Source organism: Phyllobates terribilis, unplaced genomic scaffold (genome assembly GCF_046119375.1).
Source record: "Phyllobates terribilis strain yellow unplaced genomic scaffold, ASM4611937v1 Scaffold_279__1_contigs__length_2497574, whole genome shotgun sequence".
In the NCBI taxonomy this organism is placed as follows: Eukaryota; Metazoa; Chordata; class Amphibia; order Anura; family Dendrobatidae; genus Phyllobates; species Phyllobates terribilis.
Genome location: NW_027363039.1, coordinates 2,333,525 through 2,358,914, shown reverse-complemented (window position 1 = coordinate 2,358,914; position 25,390 = coordinate 2,333,525). Strand labels below are relative to the sequence as shown.

At 42.6% G+C, this 25,390-nt stretch overlaps 1 protein-coding gene and 1 pseudogene across 1 annotated transcript in view; both read left to right on the top strand.

Moving 5' to 3' along the window:
* Positions 1–25,390, top strand: part of LOC141220281 (uncharacterized) — a 131,449-nt gene that overhangs the window by 18,079 nt on the left and 87,980 nt on the right. The window contains exons 5-6 of the mRNA XM_073666243.1: positions 490–587; positions 668–1,922. Coding sequence (XP_073522344.1) covers positions 490–587; positions 668–907 — 338 coding nt within the window. The 3' untranslated portion in view covers positions 908–1,922. Of the gene's footprint in view, positions 1–489; positions 588–667 lie in introns of the transcript that reaches the window.
* Positions 2,531–25,390, top strand: part of LOC141220285 (uncharacterized) — a 65,799-nt pseudogene continuing 42,939 nt past the window's right edge.

Below are 25,390 nucleotides of genomic sequence, written 5' to 3'. Positions count from 1 at the left end.
ATCCCAGAGGATCCTGTCCAGGAGGGAGGCCGTGTCCACATGGTGATATCATGAGCTCTCAAAATACAATCACTGGTAAATGGTCACCGTCCTTCCCCCAATCTCCATACAGTGAATTAGGAGAGAAGAAACCAATGGATGGAAATGTGGAGCTTTCTCCAGCTCCTCTGTGGTTCCATCCCTGGTGGAGACGAAACTTGGAGAAGTTGTGTTTTTAGTACGGCTCCTTCACTGACTGACGAGGGTCTTCTCTGTCCCTCTCCTTGGGGTCTTCATCCTCCAAGTGCAGAGCATTAGGCTTTGGCCTCGCTGATTATCACTTCATACTTGAGGCCACAATGTGCTGGGTCCTTGGTATCGGGGGTGAGGACCACAACAATGTAATTTATTCCCTGATACATAAACATAGAATTACTGGTTCTGAGAGACGAGTCTCATATATAGACAGATACACGGCAGGTCATGTATTCAGTCTGTGTGTCTCCACAGATGGATCCAGGAGGAGAAATCCACCAGAGAGATGTCCCCGTCCTCTGTATCCCCAGGACTGTCCAGAGGAGAATCGCAACATCCCGGAGGATCATCAGGTAGACGACACTGAAGTCCCCACAATATCTGACCATGAAGTGATTGGACCTGAGCTCATCTTACATTTTTTCTTTTTTAGGGTGAAGATCTGATTGATATTAAGGTTGAGGTTATACATGGAGCACAAGAGGCGACCGCAATATGGGCCGATCAGCAGGGTGAGGAGGGCAGACTGTCATGTCGGTTCTGTGGCCATCTACTACTACTCCCATCATCTCATGATCACATGACACAATCTACAGTGGCATGTAAAAGTTTGGGCACCCCTGGTCAAAATTACTGTTATTGTGACCAGTTAAGCAAGTTGAAGATGAAATGATCTCTAAAAGACCTAAAGTTAAAGATGACACATTTCCTTTGTATTACGCTTGGACATTTGTGTGCTCAGATAACTTTGACCAATGATTCAGACCTTACTTAGCCTGTTAGGGTAAGGGCTCGTTCACTATCATCATTAGGAAAGGCCAGTGTTATAAAAACCCAGCCTACTCTAACAATGTGCCAAATAAACAGCAGCCATGGCTTCTTCTAATCCGCTGTCTAGCACTCTGAAAATGATGGAGGCCCACAAAGCAGGAGAAGGCTATGAGCAAAGCGTTTTCAAGTTGCCTTTTGCTCGGTTCAAAATGTAATAAAGAAATGGCAGTTAACAGAAACAGTGGAGGTCAAGATAAGGTTTGGAAGACCAAGCAAATTTTCAGTAGGATTGCTAGAGAGGCAAATCAGAACCCCCGCCTGACTGCAAAAGACCTTCAGAAAGATTTAGCAGACTCTGGAGTTGTGGTACATTGTTGTACTCTTCAGAGACACCTGCAAAAATATGGACTTCATGGAAGAGTCATCAGAAGAAAACCTCTCCTGCGACCTCACCATGAAATTCAGCGTCAGAAGTATGCAAAAGTACATCTAAGAAGGTCTGATGCATTTTGGAAACAAGTCTTGTGGACCGATGAGGTTAAAATAGAGCAATGATCAAAGTTATGTGGAGAAAAAAGGGCACAGATTTTTAGGAAAAGAACATCTCGCCAACCATTAAGCATGGTGGTGGATCAATCCTGTTTTGGGGTTGTGTTGCAGCCAATGGCACAGGGAACGGGTAGAGGGAAGAATGGATTCCATGAAATTTCAGCAAATTCTTGATGCAAACATAACATCATCTGCAAAAAAGCTGAAGGTGAAAAGAGGATGACAAATGATAATGGTACTAAACACACGTCAAAAGGCGCAAGCTGAAGGTTTTACAATGGCCCTCATAGTCCCCTGATTTGAACATCATTGAAAATCTGTGGCTAGACCTCAAAATAGCAGAGGATGCAAGACGACCCAAGAATCTCACAGAACTGGAAGAATTCTCCAAAGAAGAATGAATGAAAATCCCTCAAAAAAAAATTGAAAGACTATTGTCTGGCTACAAAAAGCATTTACAAGCTGTGATACTTTCAAAAGGGGGCGCTACTAGGTACTAACCTTGCCGGGTGCCAAAACTTTTGCATTTGTCCATTTTCCCTTATTGAATTTTTTTTTAAATGTAAAAGATGAAAATATATATAATTTATTATTTATTGTTTTGCCTAAAATACAAAGGAAATGTCATCTGTAACTTTAGGCCGTTTAGAGATTATTTCATCTTCAACTTAACTGTTCACAATAACAGTAATTTTGACCATTGGGGCCCAAACTTTTACATGTCACTGTATTCTGTCACTATGTGTTTCCTACAGATGGACTCATGGAAAGAAATCCACCAGAGAGATGTCCCCGTCCTCTGTATCCCCAGGACTGTCCAGAGGAGAATCACAACATCCCGGAGGATCATCAGGTAGACGGTGCTGAGCCCTGTACCGGAACTGTATATGGGGGGACATTTCTGATCGAGGTCATAGATGTCACAGATTTTGGTAGTTTCTTGTATTGTGCTGATTGTTACATCTGATATATCAGGAGGAAGATCCGACTAAGAATAAAGTGAAGGACGAGACAGAAGAAGAAGCGATGACGAGGGGGGATCAGCCGTGTGTGAGTGACGGGAAGGCGGAGATTCCTGTAGATGTTTCCACAGGTGTGTAATAATGACCAGCGTGTGATGATGATGATGATGACCGGCGTGTGATGATGATGATGATTGGCATGTGACTATGATTAGCGGCGTGTGATGATGATGACTGGTGTATGACGATGATGATTGGCATGTGACTATGATTAGCGGCGTATGACGATGATGACCGGCGTGTGATGATGATGACTGGCGTATGACGATGATGATTGGCATGTGACTATGATTAGTGGCGTGTGATGATGATGACCGGCGTGTGATGATGATGATTGGCATGTGACTATGATTAGTGGCGTGTGATGATGATGACTGGCGTATGATGATGATGATTGGCATGTGACTATGATTAGCGGCGTGTGATGATGATGACTGGCGTATGACGATGATGATTGGCATGTGACTATGATTAGCGGCGAGTGATGATGATGACTGGCGTATGATGATGATGATTGGCATGTGACTATGATTAGCGGTGTGTGATGATGATGACTGGCGTATGACGATGATGATTGGCATGTGACTATGATTAGCGGTGTGTGATGATGATGACTGGCGTATGACGATGATGATTGGCATGTGACTATGATTAGCTGCGTGTGATGATGATGACTGGCGTATGACGATGATGATTGGCATGTGACTATGATTAGCGGTGTGTGATGATGATGACTGGTGTATGACGATGATGATTGGCATGTGACTATGATTAGCGGCGCCTGACGATGACCGGTGTGTGATATTGTATGAAGTCTCCGGTGCAGTGAAGCTTTATCCGCCGTCCACATCACAGCAGAAGCGTCCGGTGATGGCGCGGCTGCTCTTGTACAGAGTCCGGTTGCGCACCGATGAATAACTGGGCCGCATTCACACCTCTTCTTAATGATTTAATAAGCACATTTTTAATTTTCCTAATTGTGTTTTTTAATATTACTTCCATCTTTTACTTCCATATTATTCTTACACAAGTCTCATGCTGCCATATAAATGACTGAGCTTGCGATTCGGACAGAACCCCGGGGGAAGATTCCGTATAATGAGGCGCTGTGGACGCCGTCTGGCCTATGATCCAGTGATGTCCATCTTTTTCAGCGTGCATAAAAGCGCAGTCGACCAGAGGCTAGACGGAGTCCAGTGTAACTCTGCTGCCTCATTATTCTGAATGGATCCCTCGGGGGTGTCATCTGAATCATGTGTTTTGTAGATTTAGATGGAAACCCCGATGTACAGTGGGTACGGAAAGTATTCAGACCCCTTTACATTTTTCACTATTTGTTTTATTGCAGCTATTCGGTAACTTCTAAAAAGTTATTTTTTTTTCTCATTAAAGTACACTCTGCACCCCATTTTGACTGAAAAAAAATACTGTAGACATTTTTGAAAATCTATTAAAAAAGAAGAACTGAAATATCACATGGTCATAAGTATTCAGACCCTTTGCTTAGTATTGAGAAGAAGCCCCCTTTGGAGCTAGTACAGCCATGAGTCTTCTTGGGAATGATGCAACAAGTTTTTTACACCTGGATTTGGGGATCCTCTTCCATTCTTCCTTGCAGATCCTCTCCAGTTCCGTCAGGTTGGATGGTGAACGTTGGTGGACAGCCATTTTCAGGTCTCTCCAGAGATGCTCAATTGGGTTTAGGTCAGGGCTCTGGCTGGGCCAGTCAAGAATGGCCACAGAGTTGTTCTGAAGCCACTCCTCTGTCATTTTAGCTGTGTGCTTAGGGTTATTGTCTTGTTGGAAGGTGAACCTTCTTCCAAGTCTGAGGTCCAGAGCACTCTGGAAGAGGTTTTCATCCAGAATATCTCTGTACTTGGCTGCATTCATGTTTCCTTCAGTTGCAACCAGTCATCCTGTCCCTGCAGCTGAAAAATACCCCCATAGCATGATGCTGCCTCCACCATGTTTCACTGTTGGGATTGTATTGGGCAGGTGATGAGCAGTGCCAGGTTTTCTCCACACATACCGCTTAGAATTATCACCAAAAAGTTCTATCTTCGTCTCATCAGACCAGAGAATCTTATTTCTCATAGTCTGTGAGTCCTTCATGTGTTTTGAGAAAACTCTATGCGGGCTTTCATATGTCTTGCACTGAGGAGAGGCTTCCATCTAGCCACTCTGCCATAAAGGCCCGACTGGTGGAGGGATGCAGTGATCGTTGACTTTGTGGAACTTTCTCCCATCTCCCTACTGCATCTCTGGAGCTCAGCCACAGTGATCTTGGGGTTTTTCTTTACCTCTCCTACCAAGGCTCTTCTCCCACGATTGCTCAGTTTGGCTGGACGGCCAGGTCTAGGAAGACTTCTGGTGGTCCCAAACTTCTTCCATTTAAGGATTATGGAGGCCACTGTGCTCTTAGGAACCTTGAATAATGCAGAAATACTTTTGTAACCTTGGCCAGATCTGTGATTTACCACAATTCTGTCTCTGAGCTCCTTGGGCAGTTCCTTTGAGCTGATGATTCTCATTTGGTCTGACATGCACTGTGAGCTGTAAGGTCTTATATAGACAGGTGTGTGTCTTTCCAAATCAAGTCCTATGAGTTTCATTAAACACAGCTGGACTCCAATGAAGGAGTAGAACCATCTCAAGGAGGATCACAAGGAAATGGACAGCATGTGACTAAAATATAAGTGCCTGAGCGAAGGGTCTGAATACTTATGACCATGTGATATTTCAGTTTTTCTTTTTTAATAAATTTGCAAAATTGTCTGCATTTCTGCTTTTTTTCAGTCAAGATGGGGTGCAGAGTGTACTTTAATGAGAAAAATAAATGAACTTTTTAGAATTTACCAAATGGCTGCAATGAAACAGAGTGAAAAATTTAAAGGGGTCTGAATACTTCCCGTACCCACTGTAAGTGTTCAGCGTACAGCACAGGATAAATATGATCCAAAATGATGTGTACCCCAAAATGCCACCATTAAGAGCTTCTACTCAACCCACAAAAAACAAGTCCCCACTCAGGTTCATCATCTGTAAACAGTAATATAGGGGGTGTCCATATTACTGGTAGCACAAAGGTTCTGGAAAAGTGACTTGGCTCCCATTTAAAGAAATCCAGTGACATCTGCGCTCCCAAATCCAAATGCCCCCTCCTCCTGGGCCCCACCGTGTGCAGTTAGCATCCACATGTTTGGCATTACTGTAGCAGGGAGAGACAATTTATTTCTCCAGAAAGCACTAGCTGGGAATCATGTACTGGGCGCTACAACGTAAGGGCACTACAATGTACCGGACACTACAATATACTGGCCACTATAATGAAATATTTGCATTTTCACTTCGCAACATCCATTACTGCTCGTTTCTGGAAAGCACCCATGGAGTCAAATTCATCACTACACCTGTAGATACATTTCCATAGGGGTGTAATTTCCAAACTGGTGTCACTTGAGGGGGGATTCTGCTCTTTTGCCACTTCGGGGCTCTGTATATGGAGTCTGCAAACTGTTCTACTAAAGTTTGTTCTCCAAGAGTCAAATATTGCTCCTTCCCTCCCGAGTCTCGCCATGTGGCTAAGCAGTACAGTACAGCCACATATGGGGTATTGCCCCGTTCAGCAGAAATTGTGTAACAAATTATGTGGTCATCTTTACCCATTTTCCCTTGTGAAAATGTAAAATCTGGGGCTAAAATAACATTATAGCGGTAAAAATGTAATTTTGTTTTTCTTCACCGTTCAATTGTATAACATTTTGTGAATCACAATTACCTTGTATTCATTGGGAAAGTGCGCGGTGGATGCTGTGTGTGACGCTCGGGGAAACCCCACCCACAGCCCGGCGTCCACCGCGGGGATCGCATCACCGAGTCACGCCTCACTTGACGCGACATCAGGGGAAGCAAGAGCCGGCTGCAGCCGGGGGTCGCGTGATGCCGGTGAGTGGCCAGCGATAGCGCCGCTCACAGGTAATAAAGACAAAGCAAGATAATTAAAAAAAATCTTCTCTCAACGGGTTAATTACATTGGGGGCATTTTTAACCGCTTCGCGACGGCCCACTGTAGATAAACGTCGGCGCTTGCTGGGCTCTGTGCAGCGCCGACGTTTAAAAACGGTGGGTGGTCTCGCAGCGCTCAGGACCCCCAGGGTCCTGCAAGTGCTGCGATTCCGGTGCAGAGCGTTAGCTGTGACAGGGGACATCATCGGGACCTGATTGGATCAGGTCCCAATGATGTTAACCCTTTGCTATGTTCTATATGCCGCTTTCTATAGTGATCGCGGCATATAGAAGATAGACAGAGGAGAGGGAGTCGTCTTACTTACCTCTCCGACAGACCGCTGATACCTTCCAGGACCTGGCGTTGCTATGGCAGCTGGAGGTCACATGACCGCCTCCAGATCTGCCATATATGGTGTCCTGCCAGGCTCAGCCTGCAGCTGAAGCCTGGCAGGACACACTGACTGTGAAACAGTCAGCAAAGATCTCATGTAATGTAATATATGTCTATTACATTGCATGACATCAGTGATCAGAAAAATAAAAATTAATGTCCCATACAGGGACTAAGTAAAAATGTAAAAAAAAAATGTTTTTAAACTGTTAAAAAAAAAAATCACTAAATAAATAAAAATAAATAAATAAAATATTACACCAATAAATCCGTATATTTATGCAAAACCAAAAAAGTACACATATTTGGTATCGCCGCGTCCAAAACAACCCGATCTATAAAACTGTCACACTAATTAACTCCTTCTGTGCACATCGTAATAAAAATAAATAAAAAACGGAGCAAAAAACTATGCTTTTTCATCATATTGCCAAACAAAAAAGTGGAAAAAAATGCGATAAAAAAGCAAAATGGAAATAAAAATGGTACCGCTGAAAACGTCATCTTGTTCCGCAAAAAAAAATCCGCCAATACAGCTCCATCAGCCGAAAAATAAAAAAGTTATAGCGCTCAGAATAAAGCGATCCAAAAAAAATATTTTTTCTATAAAATTGTTTTATTGTGTAAAAGCGCCAAAACAAAAAAAAAATACAGTAAGTGTAGTATCGCTGTAAACGTACTGACCCAAAGAATAACGCTGCCTGATCACTTTTACCACACGCAGAACGGCATAAAAAAAACCCTCAAAAAACAATTCCTGAATTGTTGGTTTTTGTTAATTTTACCTCCCATAAAACGGAATAGAAAGCGATCAAAAAATGTCATGTACATAAAAATGGTACCAATAAAAATGTCAACTCGTCCTGCAAAAAACAAGCCGTCACATGACTCTGTTGGCCGAAATATGGAAAAACTATAGCTCTCAAAATATGGCGAAAAACTAGATTTTGCAAAAAAAAAGCGTCTCTTAGTGTGTGACAGCTGTCAGTCATAAAAACCCGATATAAATCTGGTATCTCTGTAATCGCACCGACCCGAAGAATAAAGTAATCTAATCAGTTATATCACACGAGGAACGGCGTAAAAAATAAAACCAATTCTTCACCTGCTACTGATTTGTTTATTATGTCTCCCAAAGATCGCAGTAAGGCTCTGCTCACATTTATCCTGCGCTCTGCGCTGAGCGCTCACACCAGAGTTTCCGTGTAAATCTCTGAAATACGTGATTCAGACGGAATCCATGACGGAAGATTCCCTGTAATGAGGCAGATATAGGCCACTGTGGATGCCGTCTGGCCTGTGATCCCACGGTGTCAGTTTTTTTAGGCGTGCATAAAAGTGCGGTTGGCCACAGTTTTGTGCACTTCAGAAAAAAAGGACACTGCTAAACAGAGGCCAGACGGAGTCCAGAGTAACTCTGCTGCCTCATTACAGTGAATGGATCCCGCAGGGGTTTCATCTGAATTACATCACTTGGAAATTTAGATGGAAACCCCGATGTCAGTGCTCAGCCTCGAGCGCCGGATAAATGTTACGTAAAATGTTCCCAATAAAAGCTTCAACTCAGTCCTCAAAAAAAGCTAGTCCCCACTCAGGTCCGTCATCTGTTACAAATATTCCAAGTTACTGGTAGCAGAAAGGCTCTGGAAAAGCGAAATGGCCCTTGCCCCCCAAAAGAAATTCAGAAAATTTTGTGCTCCCAAATCCAAATGCCTATTCTACAATAATTTGTTCTCCAATTGTCAAATAGCGCTCCGTCCCCCCGAGATCTCGCCGTATGGCTGAGCGGTACGATAAAGCCACATATGGGGTATTGCCACTTTTAGAAGAAATTGTGTGACACATTTCGGCACCATTTTTACCCATTGCCATGTGTGAAAATGTAAAATCTGAGGGTAAAACATTTTTTTTGTGGTAAAAACATAATTATGCTTTTTTCACTGCCCAATGGTATAAATTTAAAAATTAAAAAATACTCACTACTTCCCTAGATGAATTCCTTGAGAGGTGTAGTTTACAAAATGGGGTCACTTGTGGGGGTTTCTGCTGTTTCGGCATGTCAGCGACTCTTCAAATGTGACATGGTGTCTGCAACCTATCCCAGCCAACATAGCGCTCCTTTCTCTTCCGAACCCTGCCGTACACCAAAGCAGTGGTTTTCCCCCACATATGGGGTATCGGCGTACTCAGGAGAAATTGCACAACAAATTTCATAGTGTAATTTCTCCTGTTACCCTTATGATAATGCAAAATTAAGGGATGAAAAACGTTTTTGTGGGAAAAATGTGAAAATTTTATTTTTACAACTCAATATTATAAACTTCTGTGAAGCACCTGGGGGTGCAAGGTGCTCACCACACATCTAGATAAGTTCCCTAAGGGGTCTAGTTTCCAAAATGGTGTCACTTGTGGGGGGTTTCCACTGTTTAGGCACATTAGGGGCTCCCCAAATGCAACATGGCGTCCGCTAATTATTCAAACAAATTTTACATTCAAAAAGTCAAATGACGCTCCTTCCCTTCTGAACCCTGCCGAGCGCCCAAACAGTGGTTTTCCCTCACATATGGGGTATCAGCGCGCTCAAGAGAAATTGCACAAAAAATTTTGGGGTCCATTTTTCCTGTTACCCCTGTGAAAATAAAAAAAATTGGGTCTAAAGTAACATTTTTGTGAAAAAAGTTAAATGTTCATTTTTTTCTTCCACATTCCAAAAATTCCTGTGAAGCACCTGAAGGGTTAATAAAGTTCTTGAATGTGGTTTTGAGCACCTTGAGGGGTGCAGTTTTTAGAATGGTGTCACTTTTGGGCATTTTCTGTCATACAGACCCCTCAAAGTGACTTCAAATATGATGTGGTCCCTAATAAAATGTTTTTGTAAATTTTGTTGGAAAAATGAGAAATCACTGGTCAACTTTTAACCCTTATAGCTCCCTAACAAAAAAAAAAAATGTGGTTCCAAAAGTGTGCTGATGTAAAGTAGACATGTGGGAAATGTTATTTATTAACTATTTTGTGTGACATATCGCTCTGATTTAAGGGCATGAAAATTCAAAGTTTGAAAATTGCAAAATTTTTGCCAAATTTCCAATTTTTTCACAAATAAACGCAAGTGATATCAAAGAAATTTTACCACTATCATGAAGTACAATATGTCACGAAAAAACAGTCTCAGAATCAGGGGGATCCGTTGAAGCGTTCCAGAGTAATTACTTCATAAAGTGACAGTGGTCAGAGATGAAAAAATTGGCCCGGTCACGAAGGCAAAAACAGGCTCTGGTGCGAAGTGGTTAATAGTAGTGGACAACTTCTTTAATTACGTGGACACTTTTCTACACTAAGGGCAAGATACGAAGCTTGAGAGTGAAATGGCACTGGAGGTACATTAAGGGAACCTGTCATCAGTAATTACCACTTAAAGAACTATTTGCTGTCTAATCTCTGCCACCCCTGACTTGTGCCAATGTCACCAGTTTATAAGTGTCATTCACTTTACCCGTCATTGTGTTAATGTTATGGCATGTAGTTGTCCTCCTTATTACCGGTACTTTCACTGACGAGGGTCTTCATTGTGAGATCCAGAAAATACATTCAGAAATCTCTTTTGTGTTGAAGGAAAAACTCACATCTAATTTATCTTTCATCCTAATAGGAAATCCTTGTGAGAATAACGGTTCATCACTAAACTGTAAAAAGGAAGATATCATGAAGCACTCTAATGGAGAAAACCTCATCACCCTTCATGGACCTCCTGGACTTCACAGCGCTTCACTTTCTTATAATCCTCCTAATCATGAGGAATCATCTCCTGAGCAATCTCACATTATTACCAAAAGTCCAGGGGGCAAAGTGGATTCAAGATTTCAGTGTGACAAGCAATTTACAAAAAGCTCAGATTTTTTAACACACAGAAAAAACAAAGGAAAAAAGCCATACTCCTGTTCAGAATGTGGGAAATTCTTTACATATAAATCACAATTTGTTAGACATGAGAGAATTCACACAGGAGAAAAGCCGTATTCATGTTCAAAATGTGGAAAGTCCTTCACCGGTAAAGGAAGTCTTATTATACATCAGAGAATTCACACAGGAGAGAAGCCATATTCATGTTCAGAATGTGGGAAGTCCTTCACAAATAAAGGGAATCTTATTACACATCAGAGAAATCACACAGGAGAAAAACCATTTTCATGTTCACTATGTGGGAAGACCTTCACAGCTAAATGGCATCTTAGTAGACATCAGAGCATTCATACTGGAGAGAAGCCATATTCATGCTCAGAATGTGGGAAGTGTTTTAGTTATAAATCAGATCTTGTTAAACATCACAGAATTCATATGGGAGAAAAACCGTATTCATGTTCAGAATGTGGTAAATCTTTTATACATAAATCAATTCTTGCTGCACATAACAGAATTCATACAGGAGAAAAGCCGTATTCATGTTCAGAATGCGGGAAATCTTTTATTCGTAAATCAATTCTTGCTGCACATAACAGAATTCATACAGGAGAAAAGCCGTTTTCTTGTTCAGAATGTGGGAAATGTTTTAGATATAAATCGCATCTTGTTAAACATCAAAGAATTCACACAAGAGAAAAACTTTTTTCATGTTTAGCATGTGGAAGATGCTTTGCAAATAAATCAGAGCTTGTTATACATCAAAGAATTCACACAGCAGAGAAGCCGTATTCATGTTCATTCTGTGAGAAATGCTTTACAAAACAAAATTATGTTGTGCAGCATGAGGGAAGTCACACAGGAGAGAAGCCGTATTCATGTTCAGAATGTGGGAAATCTTTTATACATAAATCATACCTTGTAAAACATGAAAGAAGTCATACAGGAGAAAAGCCGTATTCATGTTCAGAATGCGGGAAATCTTTTATTCATAAATCAATTCTTGCTGCACATAACAGAATTCATACAGGAGAAAAGCCATTTTCTTGTTCAGAATGTGGGAAATGTTTTAGATATAAATCGCATCTTGTTAAACATCAAAGAATTCACACAAGAGAAAAACTTTTTTCATGTTTAGCATGTGGAAAATGCTTTGCAAATAAATCAGAGCTCGTTATACATCAAAGAATTCACACAGGAGAGAAGCCGTATTCATGTTCATTCTGTGGGAAATGCTTTACAAAACAAAATTATCTTGTGCAGCATAAGAGAAGTCACACAGGAGAGAAGCCGTATTCATGTTCAGAATGTGGGAAATCTTTTATACATAAATCATACCTTGTAAAACATGAGAGAAGACATACGGGAAAGAAAGTGTAATTATGTTCACTATGTTTTATAAAGTTTAATAAACATTGTTCAGCATAAATGAGTACACCCCCTTTGATGAGTAAGATTGTATTTAATAGCTCACTGAACACAAGATCAATTTTGCCAACACTAAGTTTCATAGAACATTTTTTTGTAATCAAAACATGAAAGTAATAATATAACTCTCATTACAAAATCTCAAAAGCTACTACATCTATTATTTTGTATGGCCTCCATAATTTTAAAGGACAGCACCAAGTTTTCTAGAATCACTGTCACCCTGTTCTTCAGAAATGCAACAGTGGCCTACCAAGGGAACAGAGTGATGGCAGCATCTTTTCTGTCACTATAGAGCAGAACATCTGTGAATTCAAGATCCCATCAATGAAATGTAGCTCCTCATGCAGCCGCACATAAGGACACGGCCACCACCAGGTCTCTCTGTAGACCCCATGCATTCTCATTGTATTCCTCACCTCTTCAATGTCATACAGTTTTGAAGCCATCAGTTCCAAAAAAAAAACCTTTATCTTGGTCTGATCACTCCAGAGTATAAAGTCCCAGGAGTCTTCATATGTTTCCGCATGTGTCCTGGCAGATTGTAGGGCGGCTTTTTTGTGCAGGGGATTTAGGAGAGGCTTTCTATGTGGACAACACCCATGTCTGCCATTCCTCTATAGAAAACATTGTCTGCTTTCAGCTCATCTCTCAATGCTTGGATGAAAAATCACAGTTGGGAAGGAATGGACGGGACAAAGAAAGTTACTGATAATCCGGCACTTGTTTTCCAGTGTGAATATTTTTTTTTATTGAAACATCCAAATTAAAATCATAGAAACATTAAAAAACAGGACATCCTGGAATAGTAGCAAAAAATCTACGCGTTTTGAACCGGCAATTGTGTTCGGTCCTTATTCATGGCATAATAAATAACCAGTAACCAGCTTCTTATACACATCATAGTGTGTAATGCACAGCGGAGACCCCCAGCCCCAAATGGACATGTGCAAGTATGTCTACATTACCCCTATGGATGATCATATGTCCACAACAAAAAGCATCCGTGCAATAGAAGAATGAAGTGTCTGCATCTATAATGTGTATATTATGTATAATTACTATAAAAGAGGAAAAAACACAATTCAGTAAATGGATACAAGGTCTGAAGGAAGCTTCATATCACTGGGGAATCTGGAGGCCAATTCCAGAATCCACAAGGCTTCTCGGGGGTGTACTTTTTATACCAATCTCCCCCTTAGCTGGTCTGGTGACATATTCAATACCCACAACTGTAAAGTGATTAATCCCTATTGTGTTGTATGAGATGTTGTGATGCTGCAGATGTATTACGTGTTGTGGGGCCAAGAACGTCCCTAACGTGTCCCCCAATGCGGTGACATAAGGGTCTGACCGTGCCCCCCACATATTGCAGCAGACAAGCTTCACAGTGTATGGTGTCAATGACGTGTGGAGCTACAACTAATGAGATGTCGGATATTATAGGGTTTATTATGGTTAGTAGATGCAGACATTTTTGCTTTGTGCACAGACTTGCACAAACCACATTTATTTCTCCCACATTCAATGAAACCTTTGGTGTTTGTCCTCCACGTGTCAGTTGTCTTTCTTGTTGCTGGATCCTTGTCAGTGTATAACATAGGTAAATGTTTTCTGGTAATATTCACTGTATTATAGGAATCTTCTCTGCAGCCAGTATTGAATGTATCTCTAGACTGATGGATGTTTCCTTCTTTGTGCGTTTTCGGTAATGTATGAAATATTGGACATTGTGGGTGATTTTCCTTTAATCGTTCTATTTGTTTGGCATTAAGTACAGCCGATACCAAACCCTCCTCCAAAAGACAATGTAAGGGGGTATTGTATGAATTAGTAGGATCTCCATCTAGAGTGCGGCATATATTAGTATCGTCATCCATGTTCATAACCTCCGGCTCATACAACCCACTATCCAGAGCTGTGATCGAGCCCCCTTTATCTGCAGCTCTAATGACTTTATTAGGGCTGTGCTCAGGGCCGTATCTGGCATTCATGCTGCCCTAGACACTTTAAGTGGTCACGCCCCCTACTGGTAATTCATACTAAAAGTGCTCATACCCTTTAGGCCCCCTTCACACGTACCGGAGACACACACGTACACCCATTATAATCTATAGGCTGCGCACATGGTCACACGGACCGGACATGTCCGTTTTTTGCCGGCAGCTCGGACGTCAGTACGTCCTGCACACAGATGACATAAAGTGTGACATCCGCACACACGTCTGTGTGACACGTGCCGGAAGAGAGTGCAGAATAGAAATGACAGATATTTAGGTGTTAGATGTGCAAAGATCGAGATAGATGATAGATATCCGTGAGATATATAATTAGTGCCCTGTGTGTGGAGTTTACTGTACTTGTGTTTAGCTAATAAATTAAAAAAGTGATGTGGAGTCCTCCCTATTTTTGATAACCAGCAAAAACAAAGAAATGACATCACAATGAAATAAAAAATGAAGAAAACTACAAACATTCATATAATCATATTAGTCTCATTATATAAAATCTACACTGCTCAAAAAAATAAAGGGAACACTTACACAACAGAATATAACTCCAAGTCAATCAAACTTCTGTGAAATCAAACTGTCCACTTAGGAAGCAACACTGATTGACAATCAATTTCACATGCTGTTGTGCAAATGGAATAGACAATAGATGGAGATTATTGGCAATTATCAAGATACCCTCAATAAAGGAGTGGTTCTGCAGGTGGGGACCACAGACCACATCTCAGTACCAATGCTTTCTGGCTGATGTTTTGGTCAATTTGAATGTTGGTTGTGCTTTCACACTCATGGTAGCATGAGACGGACTCCACAACCCACAGAAGTTGCTCAGGTAGTGCAGCTCATCCGGAATGGCACATCAATGCGAGCTGTGGCAAGAAGGTTTGCTGTATCTGTCAGCGTAGTGTCCAAAGGCTGGAGGCGCTACCAGGAGACAGGCCAGTACACCAGCAGACGTGGAGGGGGCCGCAGGAGGGCAACAACCCAGCAGCAGGACTACTACCTCCACCTTTGTGCAAGGAGGAACAGTAGGAGCACTGCCAGAGCCCTGCAAAATGACCTCCAGCAGGCCACAAATATGCATGTGTCTGCACAAACGGTTATAAATCGACTCCATGAGGGTGGTATGAGGGCCCACGTCCACAGATGGGGGTTGTGCTCACAGCCCAACACAGTGCAGGACGCTTGGCATTTGCCACAGAACACCAGGATTGGCAAAGTTGCCACTGGCGCCCTGTACTCTTCACAGATGAAAGCAGGTTCACACTGCGCACATGTGACAGACATGACAGAGTCTGGAGACGCCGTGGAGAGCGATCTGCTGCCTGCAACATCCTTCAGCATGACCGGTTTGGCAGTGGGTCAGTAATGGTGTGGGGTAGCATTGCTTTGGAGGGTCGCACAGCCCTCCATGTGCTCGCCAGAGGCAGCCTGGCTGCCATTAGTTACCGAGATGAGATCCTCAGACCCCTTGTGAGACCATATGCTGGTGCGGTTGGCCCTGGGTTCCTCCTAATGCAGGACAATGCCAGACCTCATGTGGCTGGAGTGTGTCAGCAGTTCCTGCAAGATAAAGGCACTGAAGCTATGGACTGGCCGCCCATTCCCCAGACCTGAATCCGATTGAGCACATCTGGGACGTCATGTCTCGCTCCATCCACCAACGTCACATTTCACTACAGACTGTCCAGGAGTTGGCGGATGCTATAGTCCAGGTCTGGGAGGAGATCCCACAAGAGACCATCCGCAACCTCATCAGGAGCATGCCCAGGCATTGTAGGGAGGTCATACAGGCACGTGGAGGCCACACACAATACTGAGCCTCATTTTGACTTGTTTTAAGGACATTACATCAAAGTTGGATCAGCCTGTAGTGGGTTTTTCCACTTTGTACAGAACAAAGTATTCAATGATGTTACAGGCAGAGGACATACAATCCTTGGTATTTTGTATTAGGGTAGGGGTGATGTCAGGTGAAGAAGTGTATAATTGGGTATCGTCAACATAGAGATGATACTGGAACCCAAATCTGCTGATTGTTTGTCCAATAGGGGCAGTGTATAGAGAGAAGAGGAGGGGGCCTAGGACTGAGCCCTGCGGACCCCGATAGTAAGGGGACGAGGAGAGGAAGAGGGGCCGGCAAAAGATACAGTGAAGCAGCGGTCAGAGAGGTAGGAGAACCAGGAGAGAACGGTGTCCTTGAGGCCAATAGAGTGGAGCATAGTGAGGAGGAGCTGGTGATCCACAGTGTCAAATGCTGCAGAGAGATCCAGGAGAATCAGCAGGGAGCAGTGACCTTTGGATTTAGCTGTTCGTAGATCATTAGAGACTTTAGTGAGGGCAGTTTCAGTGGAGTGTAAGGAGCGGAAACCAGATTGTAGAGGGTCGAGGAGAGAGTTATCTGAGAGATAGCGGATTAGACGGAAGTGGACCAGGCGTTCCAGGAGTTTAGAGATGTAAGGAAGGTTAGAGACAGGTCTGTAGTTAGCAGTGCAGTTCTGGTCCAGGGATGGCTTTTTAAGTAAAGGGGTTATGATGGCATGTTTAAATGAGGAGGGAAAGATACCTGAAGAAAGAGAGAGGTTAAATATTTTAGTCAGGTGAGTGGTGACCACCGGTGAGAGAGACTGCAGGAGATGTGAAGGTTGTAGGTCGAGAAGAAGCGAGGAGCTGGGTAACCTCTTCTTCTGTAACAGGCTCAAAGATGGCTAGTGAGCTTGACGTGCGGCAGGGATGTCCTGATGGATGTGGTTGATTTTTTCTAAGAAATAAGTGGCCAGATCCTCACCACTGAGGTTGGTGGTGGGGGCCTGTGCATTAGGTTTCAGGAGGGAGTTTAAGGTTTCAAAAAGTCGTTTTGTATTGTTGGACATTGAAGTGATGAGGGTGGTGAAGTAGGATTGTTTGGTCAGATGAAGGGCAGAGATATAGGTTTTGAGCATGAATTTATAGTGTTTGCATTGTGTGCCAGGGCTGCCGTTGTCTGTGTCGGGTCTTTCTGCATGTAGAAGGTGCTGCTTCATCTAGGGCGCTCTTCAGTGTATTATTGTAGTGTGACAATGCTAAGTCTGGACAGGAGAGGGAGGAGATGAGGGCTAAAGGTGTGTGGAGATTGTCCATAAGCTGCTGGGTATTAATGGTACGTGTATCCCTATAAGTGAGGTAAGTGGGGGTGTCCCAGGTGAGGAGACAGTTCTTGACAGAGAAGGAAACAAGGTTGTGGTCCGAGAGCGGGAGAGGGGAGTTAGTAAAGTCATGCAGCGAGCAGAGACGGGAGAAAACCAGGTCCAGAGTATTCCCGTCTTCATGTGTAGGAGAGTTAGTAACCTGTGAGAGGCTGAATGAGGGTGTTAGAGAAAGTAGATGAGAGACAGATTGGGAGAGGGGATCATTGATGGGGATGTTAAAGTCTCCCATGATGAGAGTGGGGATGTCACAGGATAGAAAGTGAGGAAGCCAGGTGGCAAAGTGATCCAGGAACTGGCAGGAGGAGCCTGGAGGGCGATACACAACCGCCACTCACAGGGAGAAGGGTTTGAAGAGTCTGACGGTGTGGACTTCAAAGGAAGCAAACATAAGTGAGGGAACCGAGTTGGTGGGTGACCTGGAAAGCACATTGTGGTGAAAGGAGCAAACCAACACCTCCACCCTGTCTATTCTCAGGTCTGGCCGTATGTGAAAATTTTAGCCCACCAAATGAGAGAGCAGCAGCTGCGGTGGTGTCTGAATGCTTGATCCAGGTTTCTGTAATAGCCAGAAGGTGAAGAGAATTAGAGAGGAAAAATTTGTGAATGTAAGTTAGTTTGTTACACACAGACCGTGCATTCCAGAGAGCACAATTGAAAGCAATAGGAGAGGGCATGCACTGAATGTTAATAAGATTAGCAGGGTTTCTATATGCAGCTGGAGGAGAGTGGTGTATAGTAGTGGAGGGAGGGCCCAGGGTTGGGGGAGATGTTGCCAGCGACTAGGAGAAAGAGAAAAAAGAGAAAGAGCAGGTGGTGCAATGATTTGTATGAATGTTTTGAGTGCTATATGGGGGTAGTGAATGGTTTGGAGTGGGTGAGAAATATCAGTAGAGCCTCAGAGTTATACATGAGAGAGGGGAGAAGGGAGGGGTGGATATGGAGAGAGTGCACAGAATGTGTTAAAGGGTGGGCGAGATGTGAGAAAGCAGAAGTTAAAACAAGTAAGATAATAATCATCGTACCATTTAGCTATATGCACCAAAGTCTAAAAAACAAATATCATCATTCACCCACAACACATTCTAATTCTCCTCTGTATATCATAAATGGGAAGGAAAAATTATTGACCTAATTTATATATTATTTGTTTATTTATTTTATATTTTTCGCAATCTCCACTTCTAAATCAGTATCTGCTGCCTGCAGTCTATCAGCAGTCAACAAGATTAAATCCAGGGAACACTTATTAACCCCTTTACAACCCATGACGCACTAATACGCGTCTGTTCCCTAGGCTTTAAGAGCCTGACCCGTATTAGTACGTCATGGCGATCGCGCACGCACACAGGCTGTGCGGGCGCGATCGTCGCCGGGTGTCAGCTGATTGCCACAGCTGACACCCGGTGCTATGTGCAGGGAGTGGTCCTGCACCGCTCCCGGCACATTAACCCCCGCAATGCTGCGATCAAAGTCGATCACAGCATTGCGGTGGCTAAGGGGAGGTGATCGGTGTACTCACCTCCTCTTCCGGCCTCCAGCGCTGTCTGCCGCGGCTTCCAGGATGTTGCCATGACGACCCGATGTCGTCATGACAACATCCGGGTCACCAGACAGCAGGAATATTTTGGACATGCGCAGTGCATTTCCAAACTATCTTCTCCCTGTCCAGCGTTGACAGCCTGCATGGCACAGGGATGGTGCTCCATTCCTGTGCCATGCAGGCGATCAGAGTAAAAAAAAGTGAAAGTCCCATAGTGGGACAGAGTGAAAAAAAAAAAATTGTAAAAATATAAAAAAAATAAATTAAAAAATAATCCACCAAAAATAAAAATATAATGTACCCATCAATAAATATTATGAAAAAAAAAACAATAAAAGTACACACATTTGGTATCGCCGCGTCCGTAACGACCTGACCTATAAAACTGTCCCACTAGTTAACCCCTTCAGTGAACATGGTAAAAAAGCAAAACAAAAACCGAAGCAAAAAACAATGCTTTATCACCATACCGTCAAACAAAAAATGGAATAACACGCGATCAAAAAGACGAATATAAATAAAAATGGTATCGCTGAAAACGTCATCTCGTCCTGCAAAAAACAAGCCGCATACAGCTCCATCAGCCGAAAAATAAAAAAGTTATAGCTCTCAGAATAAAGCGATGCTTTTTTTCTATAAAATTGCTTTTATTATGTAAAAGGGCAAAGCATAGAAAAGCGATATAAATGTGGTACCGCTGTAAACGTACCGACCCGAAGAATAAAGCTGCCTTATCAATTTTACCACACGCGGAACAGAATAAAAAAAAAAAAAAAAACAATTCCTGAATTGTTGGTTTTTGTTTATTCTGCCTCCCAAAAATCGGAATAGAAAGCGATCAAAAAATGTCACGTGCCTGAATATGGCACCAATAACAACGTCAACTCGTCCCGCAAAAAAACAAGCCATCTCATGACTCTGTCTGCCAAAATCTGGAAAAATTATAGCTCTCAAAATATGGCGATGCAAAAACTAGATTTTGCAAAAAATGTGTCTTTTAGTGTGTGACAGCTGTCAGTAATAAAAACCCCATATGATTCTGGTATCACTGTAATCGCACCGACCCGAAGAATAAAGTCGTCTAATCACTTATACCGCACAAGGAACGGCGTAAAAAATAAACTCTCGGGTTAGGGTTGTGCTAGGGTTAGGGTTAGGCCAGGGTTGGGGTTAGGGTTGGGCTAGGGTTAGGGTTAGGGTTGGGATTTTTTTCAAAAGTAAGAAAAAAAGATGACGATATGGCGACTAGTGTTGAGCGCAAGTGCTCGCTACTTGAGTTTGCATCGGGAGCTCTGTTATGCATTGAGTATCGTGGGTATTTGAGTGACATGCTGGAGTCTCCGCCCCATATGCTTCGCGGCAAAAAAACTTTGCGGGGATTGCCTGCCATGCACGAGCGATCCCCGCATGTTTTTTTGGGTGTCTAATAACCGTGAAACATGCGGGGCAGGGAATCGAGCATGTCACTCGAGCACACTCAGTACTTCGTGCATACCTGAGTACCCGGTGCGCTCAAAACTAATGACAACTTATTCAATATGATGACCTAATGTTATAAAAATTCTGTGTCGTACCGCTGGGTTCAAAATGTTCACTATACCCCTTGATAAAATCCTTGAGGGGTCTAGTTTCCAAAATTGGGTCACTTGTGGGGGGTTTCCACTGTTTAGGCATACAGGGGCTCTCCAAACGAGACATGGCGTCCGCTAACAAATTGAATGGAAAATCGGCTCAAATTGTTAGCGGACACCATGTCGCGTTTGGAGAGCCCCTGTGTGTCTAAACATTGGAGCTCCCCCACAATTGACCCCATTTTGGAAACTAGACCCCCCAAGGCACTTATCTAGATGCATAGTGAGCACTTGGAACCCCCAGGTGCTTCACAAATTGATTCGTAAAAATGAAAAAGTGGAAAAAAAAATACTTTTTCATTTTTACGGATTAATTTGTGAAACACCTGGGGGTTCGAAGTGCTCACTATGCATCTAGATAGGTGCCTTGGGGGGGTCTAGTTTCCAAAATGGGGTCACTTGTGGGTGATTTCCACTGTTTAGGCACATCAGGGGCTCTCCAAACGTAACATGGCGTCCGCTAATTATTCAAGCAAATTTTACAAACAAAAACTCAAATGCACTCCTTCCCTTCCGAGCCCTGCCGTGCGCCCAAACAGTGGTTTTTCCCCACATATGGGGTATCTGCGTGCCTAGGGGAAATTGCACAACAAATTTTGGTGTCCATTTTTTCCTGTTACCCCTGCGAAAATAAAAAAAATTGGGTCTAAAGTAACATTTTTGTGAAAAAAGTTTCTTCCACATTCCAAAAATTCCTGTGAAGCACCTGAAGGGTTAATAAAGTTCTTGAATGTGGTTTTGAGCATCTTGAGGGTTGCAGTTTTTAGAATTGTGTCACTTTTGGGTATTTTCTGTCATAAAGACCTCTCAAAGTGACTTCAAATGTGATGTGGTCCCTAAAAAATGGTTTTGTAAATTTTGTTGGAAAAAATGAGAAATCGCTGGTCAACTTTTAACCCTTATAGCTTCCTAACAAAAAAAAATTTTGGTTCCAAAATTGAGTTGATGTAAAGTAGACATGTGGGAAATGTTATTTATTAACTATTTTGTGTGACATATCTCGGATTTAAGGGCATAAAAATTCAAATTTTGAAAATTGCAAAATTTTCTAAATTTTTGCCAAATTTCCATTTTTTTCACAAATAAACGCAAGTGATATCGAAGAAACTTTACCACAATCATGAAGTACAATATGTCACGAAAAAACAATCTCAGAATCAGGGGGATCTGTTGAAGCGTTCCAGAGTAATTACCTCATAAAGTGACAGTGGTCAGAATTGTAAAAATTGGCCTGGTCATTAACCTGCAAACCACCTTGGGTTGTAAAGGGGCTAATCTACTCGAATTGATCGCAGAAAGTCCCATCCTCTGAAAACAGAGTGGGGCGCAGATGGACTCGCAGTCCTCGCGATAGGCGTTTTTCTCCACAGTATTCCATTACAGTTGCAGCATGAAGTTCATAGGAGACTCACCTTTTGGTTTCTTTTCCCAGTCACGTCTCCTGAATTCACTTGTGGATATTTTGAGAAAGTCCGTAGATATCGTTGTCTGAGACAAAATACCAGGTGATAGAACAAGTGAGTGCTCCTAGGAGAGGAGGCGGTATTAAGAGAAGGTGATTAAGGAGGGAAGCCTTCTGGATATTGACTTTAAATAGTCTGTCTCCTAAAGGCCTGAATCTAGAGTATAATGTGAGTCCGTCAGTAGAGCTGGGTGACAAATGTTCCCTTTCTTTTCTTTCTTCTTGCAGACAGTACAGACACGGTGGTCTCGCTGGAGCAGATACCGCATTGTCCAGTAACACATCTATGGTTATAGAAATGATCGGGGTCAGGAATGAAGTTGAGATTTGATGAAGGTTTTTTATGGATATAGCAACATTGGATTCCGGGAAAGAAGCTTTCACATTACTATTTGTTGCTTCGGTTCTTATGTTGTGATAATGTCGGTATACTCATAGTTACATAGTTACATAGTTTATAAGGCCGAAAAAAGACAAGCGTCCATCCAGTTCAGCCTATTTCTTGTGCACTGCAGCTATTCCGCAGCGTTGATCCAGGGGAAGGCAAAAAAAAAAAACATGCGGTATAGGCCAATTTACATCATTGATGAAAAATTCACTTCCCGACACCAATCTGGCAGTCAGATTAATTTCCTGGATTAATTAACTATCACTAAGCATAAGGTGTAATTTTATTGTTCTCAAGAAAGGCGTCCAGGCCTCTCTTGAACTCATTAAGTGAGTTGGACATCACCACTTCCTCTCCCAGAGAGTTCCAGAGTCTCACGGCTCTGACCGTAAAGAATCCCCTTCTATGCTGGTGCAGGAACCTCCTTTCCTCCAGACGCATAGTGTGCCCCCTCGTCTTTGTCACCATCCTTGGTATAAACAGGTCATGGGAGAGATCTCTGTACTGCCCCCTGATGTATTTATACATGTTTATCAGGTCTCCCCTAAGCCTTCCCTTTTCCAGCGTAAATAGGCCTAATTTTGTCAACCTCTCTGGGTATTCTAGTCCCTCCATTCCCTTTATTACCTTAGTCGCTCTCCTTTGTACCCTCTCTAGCTCCAATATGTCTTTCCTGAGCACCGGAGCCCAGGACTGTGCACAATATTCTAAGTGCGGCCTTACCATCGCTTTATACAGAGGAAGAACAATGTTCTCATCATATGCCCCTATTCCTCTTCTGATGCATGCCATGACTCTATTTGCCTTCGCAGCTGCTGCCTGACATTGGGCACTCCAATTTAATTTGCTATTAACCAAGACGCCCAGGTCCTTCTCCATGTCAGATTTCCCTAACGGTTTCCCATTTAATATGTATGGGTGACTGCTGTTTTTCTTTCCCATATGCATGACCTTACATTTATCGGCATTGAACCCCATTTGCCATTTTTTGGCCCAACTCCCCAATTTATCTAAATCCTCCTGTAGCTGTGCCCTATCCTCATCTGTATTAACTACTTTACAAAGTTTAGTATCATCTGCAAATATTGCTATTTTACTATGCAACCCTTCCACTAGATCATTAATAAATATATTAAATAATATAGGGCCCAAGACAGACCCTTGAGGCACCCCGCTAGTAACCCTGACACCCCCTGAGCTTACTCCATTGATAACCACCCTCTGCTTTCTATCACTCAGCCAGCTATTTACCCACTTGCACACATTATCCCCCAGACCAAGCATTCTCATTTTATATACCAACCTTTTGTGTGGCACGGTATCAAACGCTTTGGAGAAGTCAAGGTATACAACATCCCCTGACTCTCCCCGGTCCAGCTGTGAGCTCACCTCCTCGTAGAAGGCCATCAGGAGCGATCCCTCATGAATCCATGTTGATATGGAGTTAGACAGTTATTATCATTAAGATATTCTACAATAGCATCTCTAAGAAATCCTTCAAACAATTTACCCACAACAGACGTTAAGCTGACTGCTCTATAGTTCCCAGGGTCACTTTTAGACCCATTTTTGAATATTGGTACCACATTTGCTTGGCGCCAGTCTAGTGGGACAGTCCCTGTCCATAAAGAGTGCTTGAATATAAGATACAGCGGCCTGTCTATCACATTACTTAATTCTTTTAGTACCCGGGGGTGTATGCCATCTGGGCCTGGTGACTTGTCTATTTTGATATTATTTAGGCGTTTCTGAACTTCCTCCTTGGTTAGGTGGGTGATATTTAGCGGAGGGTTTACTTTATCACTCTGCATTTCCTCCGATAAATTGTTTTCTTTTGTGAAAACAGTGGAGAAGAAGCTATTGAGTAGGTTTGCTTTACCCTCATCGCCCTCTATGATTTTACCCAGGTTATTTTTCAATGGGCCAACGCCATCAGTTTTAATCCTTTTACTGTTTATATAGTTAAAGAACAGTTTGGGATTCGTTTTACTTTCCTTGGCAATTAGTCTCTCTGTCTCCTCTTTTGCTCTTCTTATTTGTTTCTTACAGGTTTTGTTTTTTCCCTATAAGATATTAGCGCTTCCTCGCTGCCTTCTTGTTTAAGTTTACCGAAAGCCCTTTTTTTGTTTTTCATTGCCCTCTTGACTTCCTTATTTAGCCACATTGGCTTCCTCCTATTCCTAGCCCTTTTATTCCCATAAGGTATGTACCTTCTACAGTGACTATGTAGGACTGTTTTGAACATTTCCCATTTTCTATCCGTGCTCCTATTACTAAAGATACTCTCCCAGTCTATAAGGTGAAGGGCATCTCTTAGCTGAAGTTCAGTGTTTTTGTGAGTCCCTTGCTGGGCACCTACTGAAGCACATGTGGAATTGTATAATGTTGTGGTCACTATTTCCCAGGTGCCCCCCGACCTGCACCTCAGTTATTCTGTCTGGCCTGTTAGTTAATATTAAGTCTAAAAGGGCCGTCCCTCTAGTTGGTTCCTGCACAAGTTGTGACAAATAATTGTCTTTGATAATTGACAGAAACCTGTTTCCTTTCTGAGATCTACAGCTTTCGGTTTCCCAGTCTATATCGGGGTAGTTGAAGTCCCCCATAATAATCACCTCGTTATTTTTTGCTACTTCGTCTATTTGTCTCATTAATAGACTTTCCGTGGCTTCTGCTATATTTGGTGGTTTATAACAGACTCCTATGATAATTTTATTATTGTTTTTTGCCCCATGTATCTCCACCCATAAGGACTCGACCTCCTCATTTCCCTCCCATACATCCTCCCGTATTGTAGGCTTTAGACACGTCTTTACATATAGACAGACTCCACCCCCTTTCTGATTTCTTCGATCCCTTCTAAACAGACTGT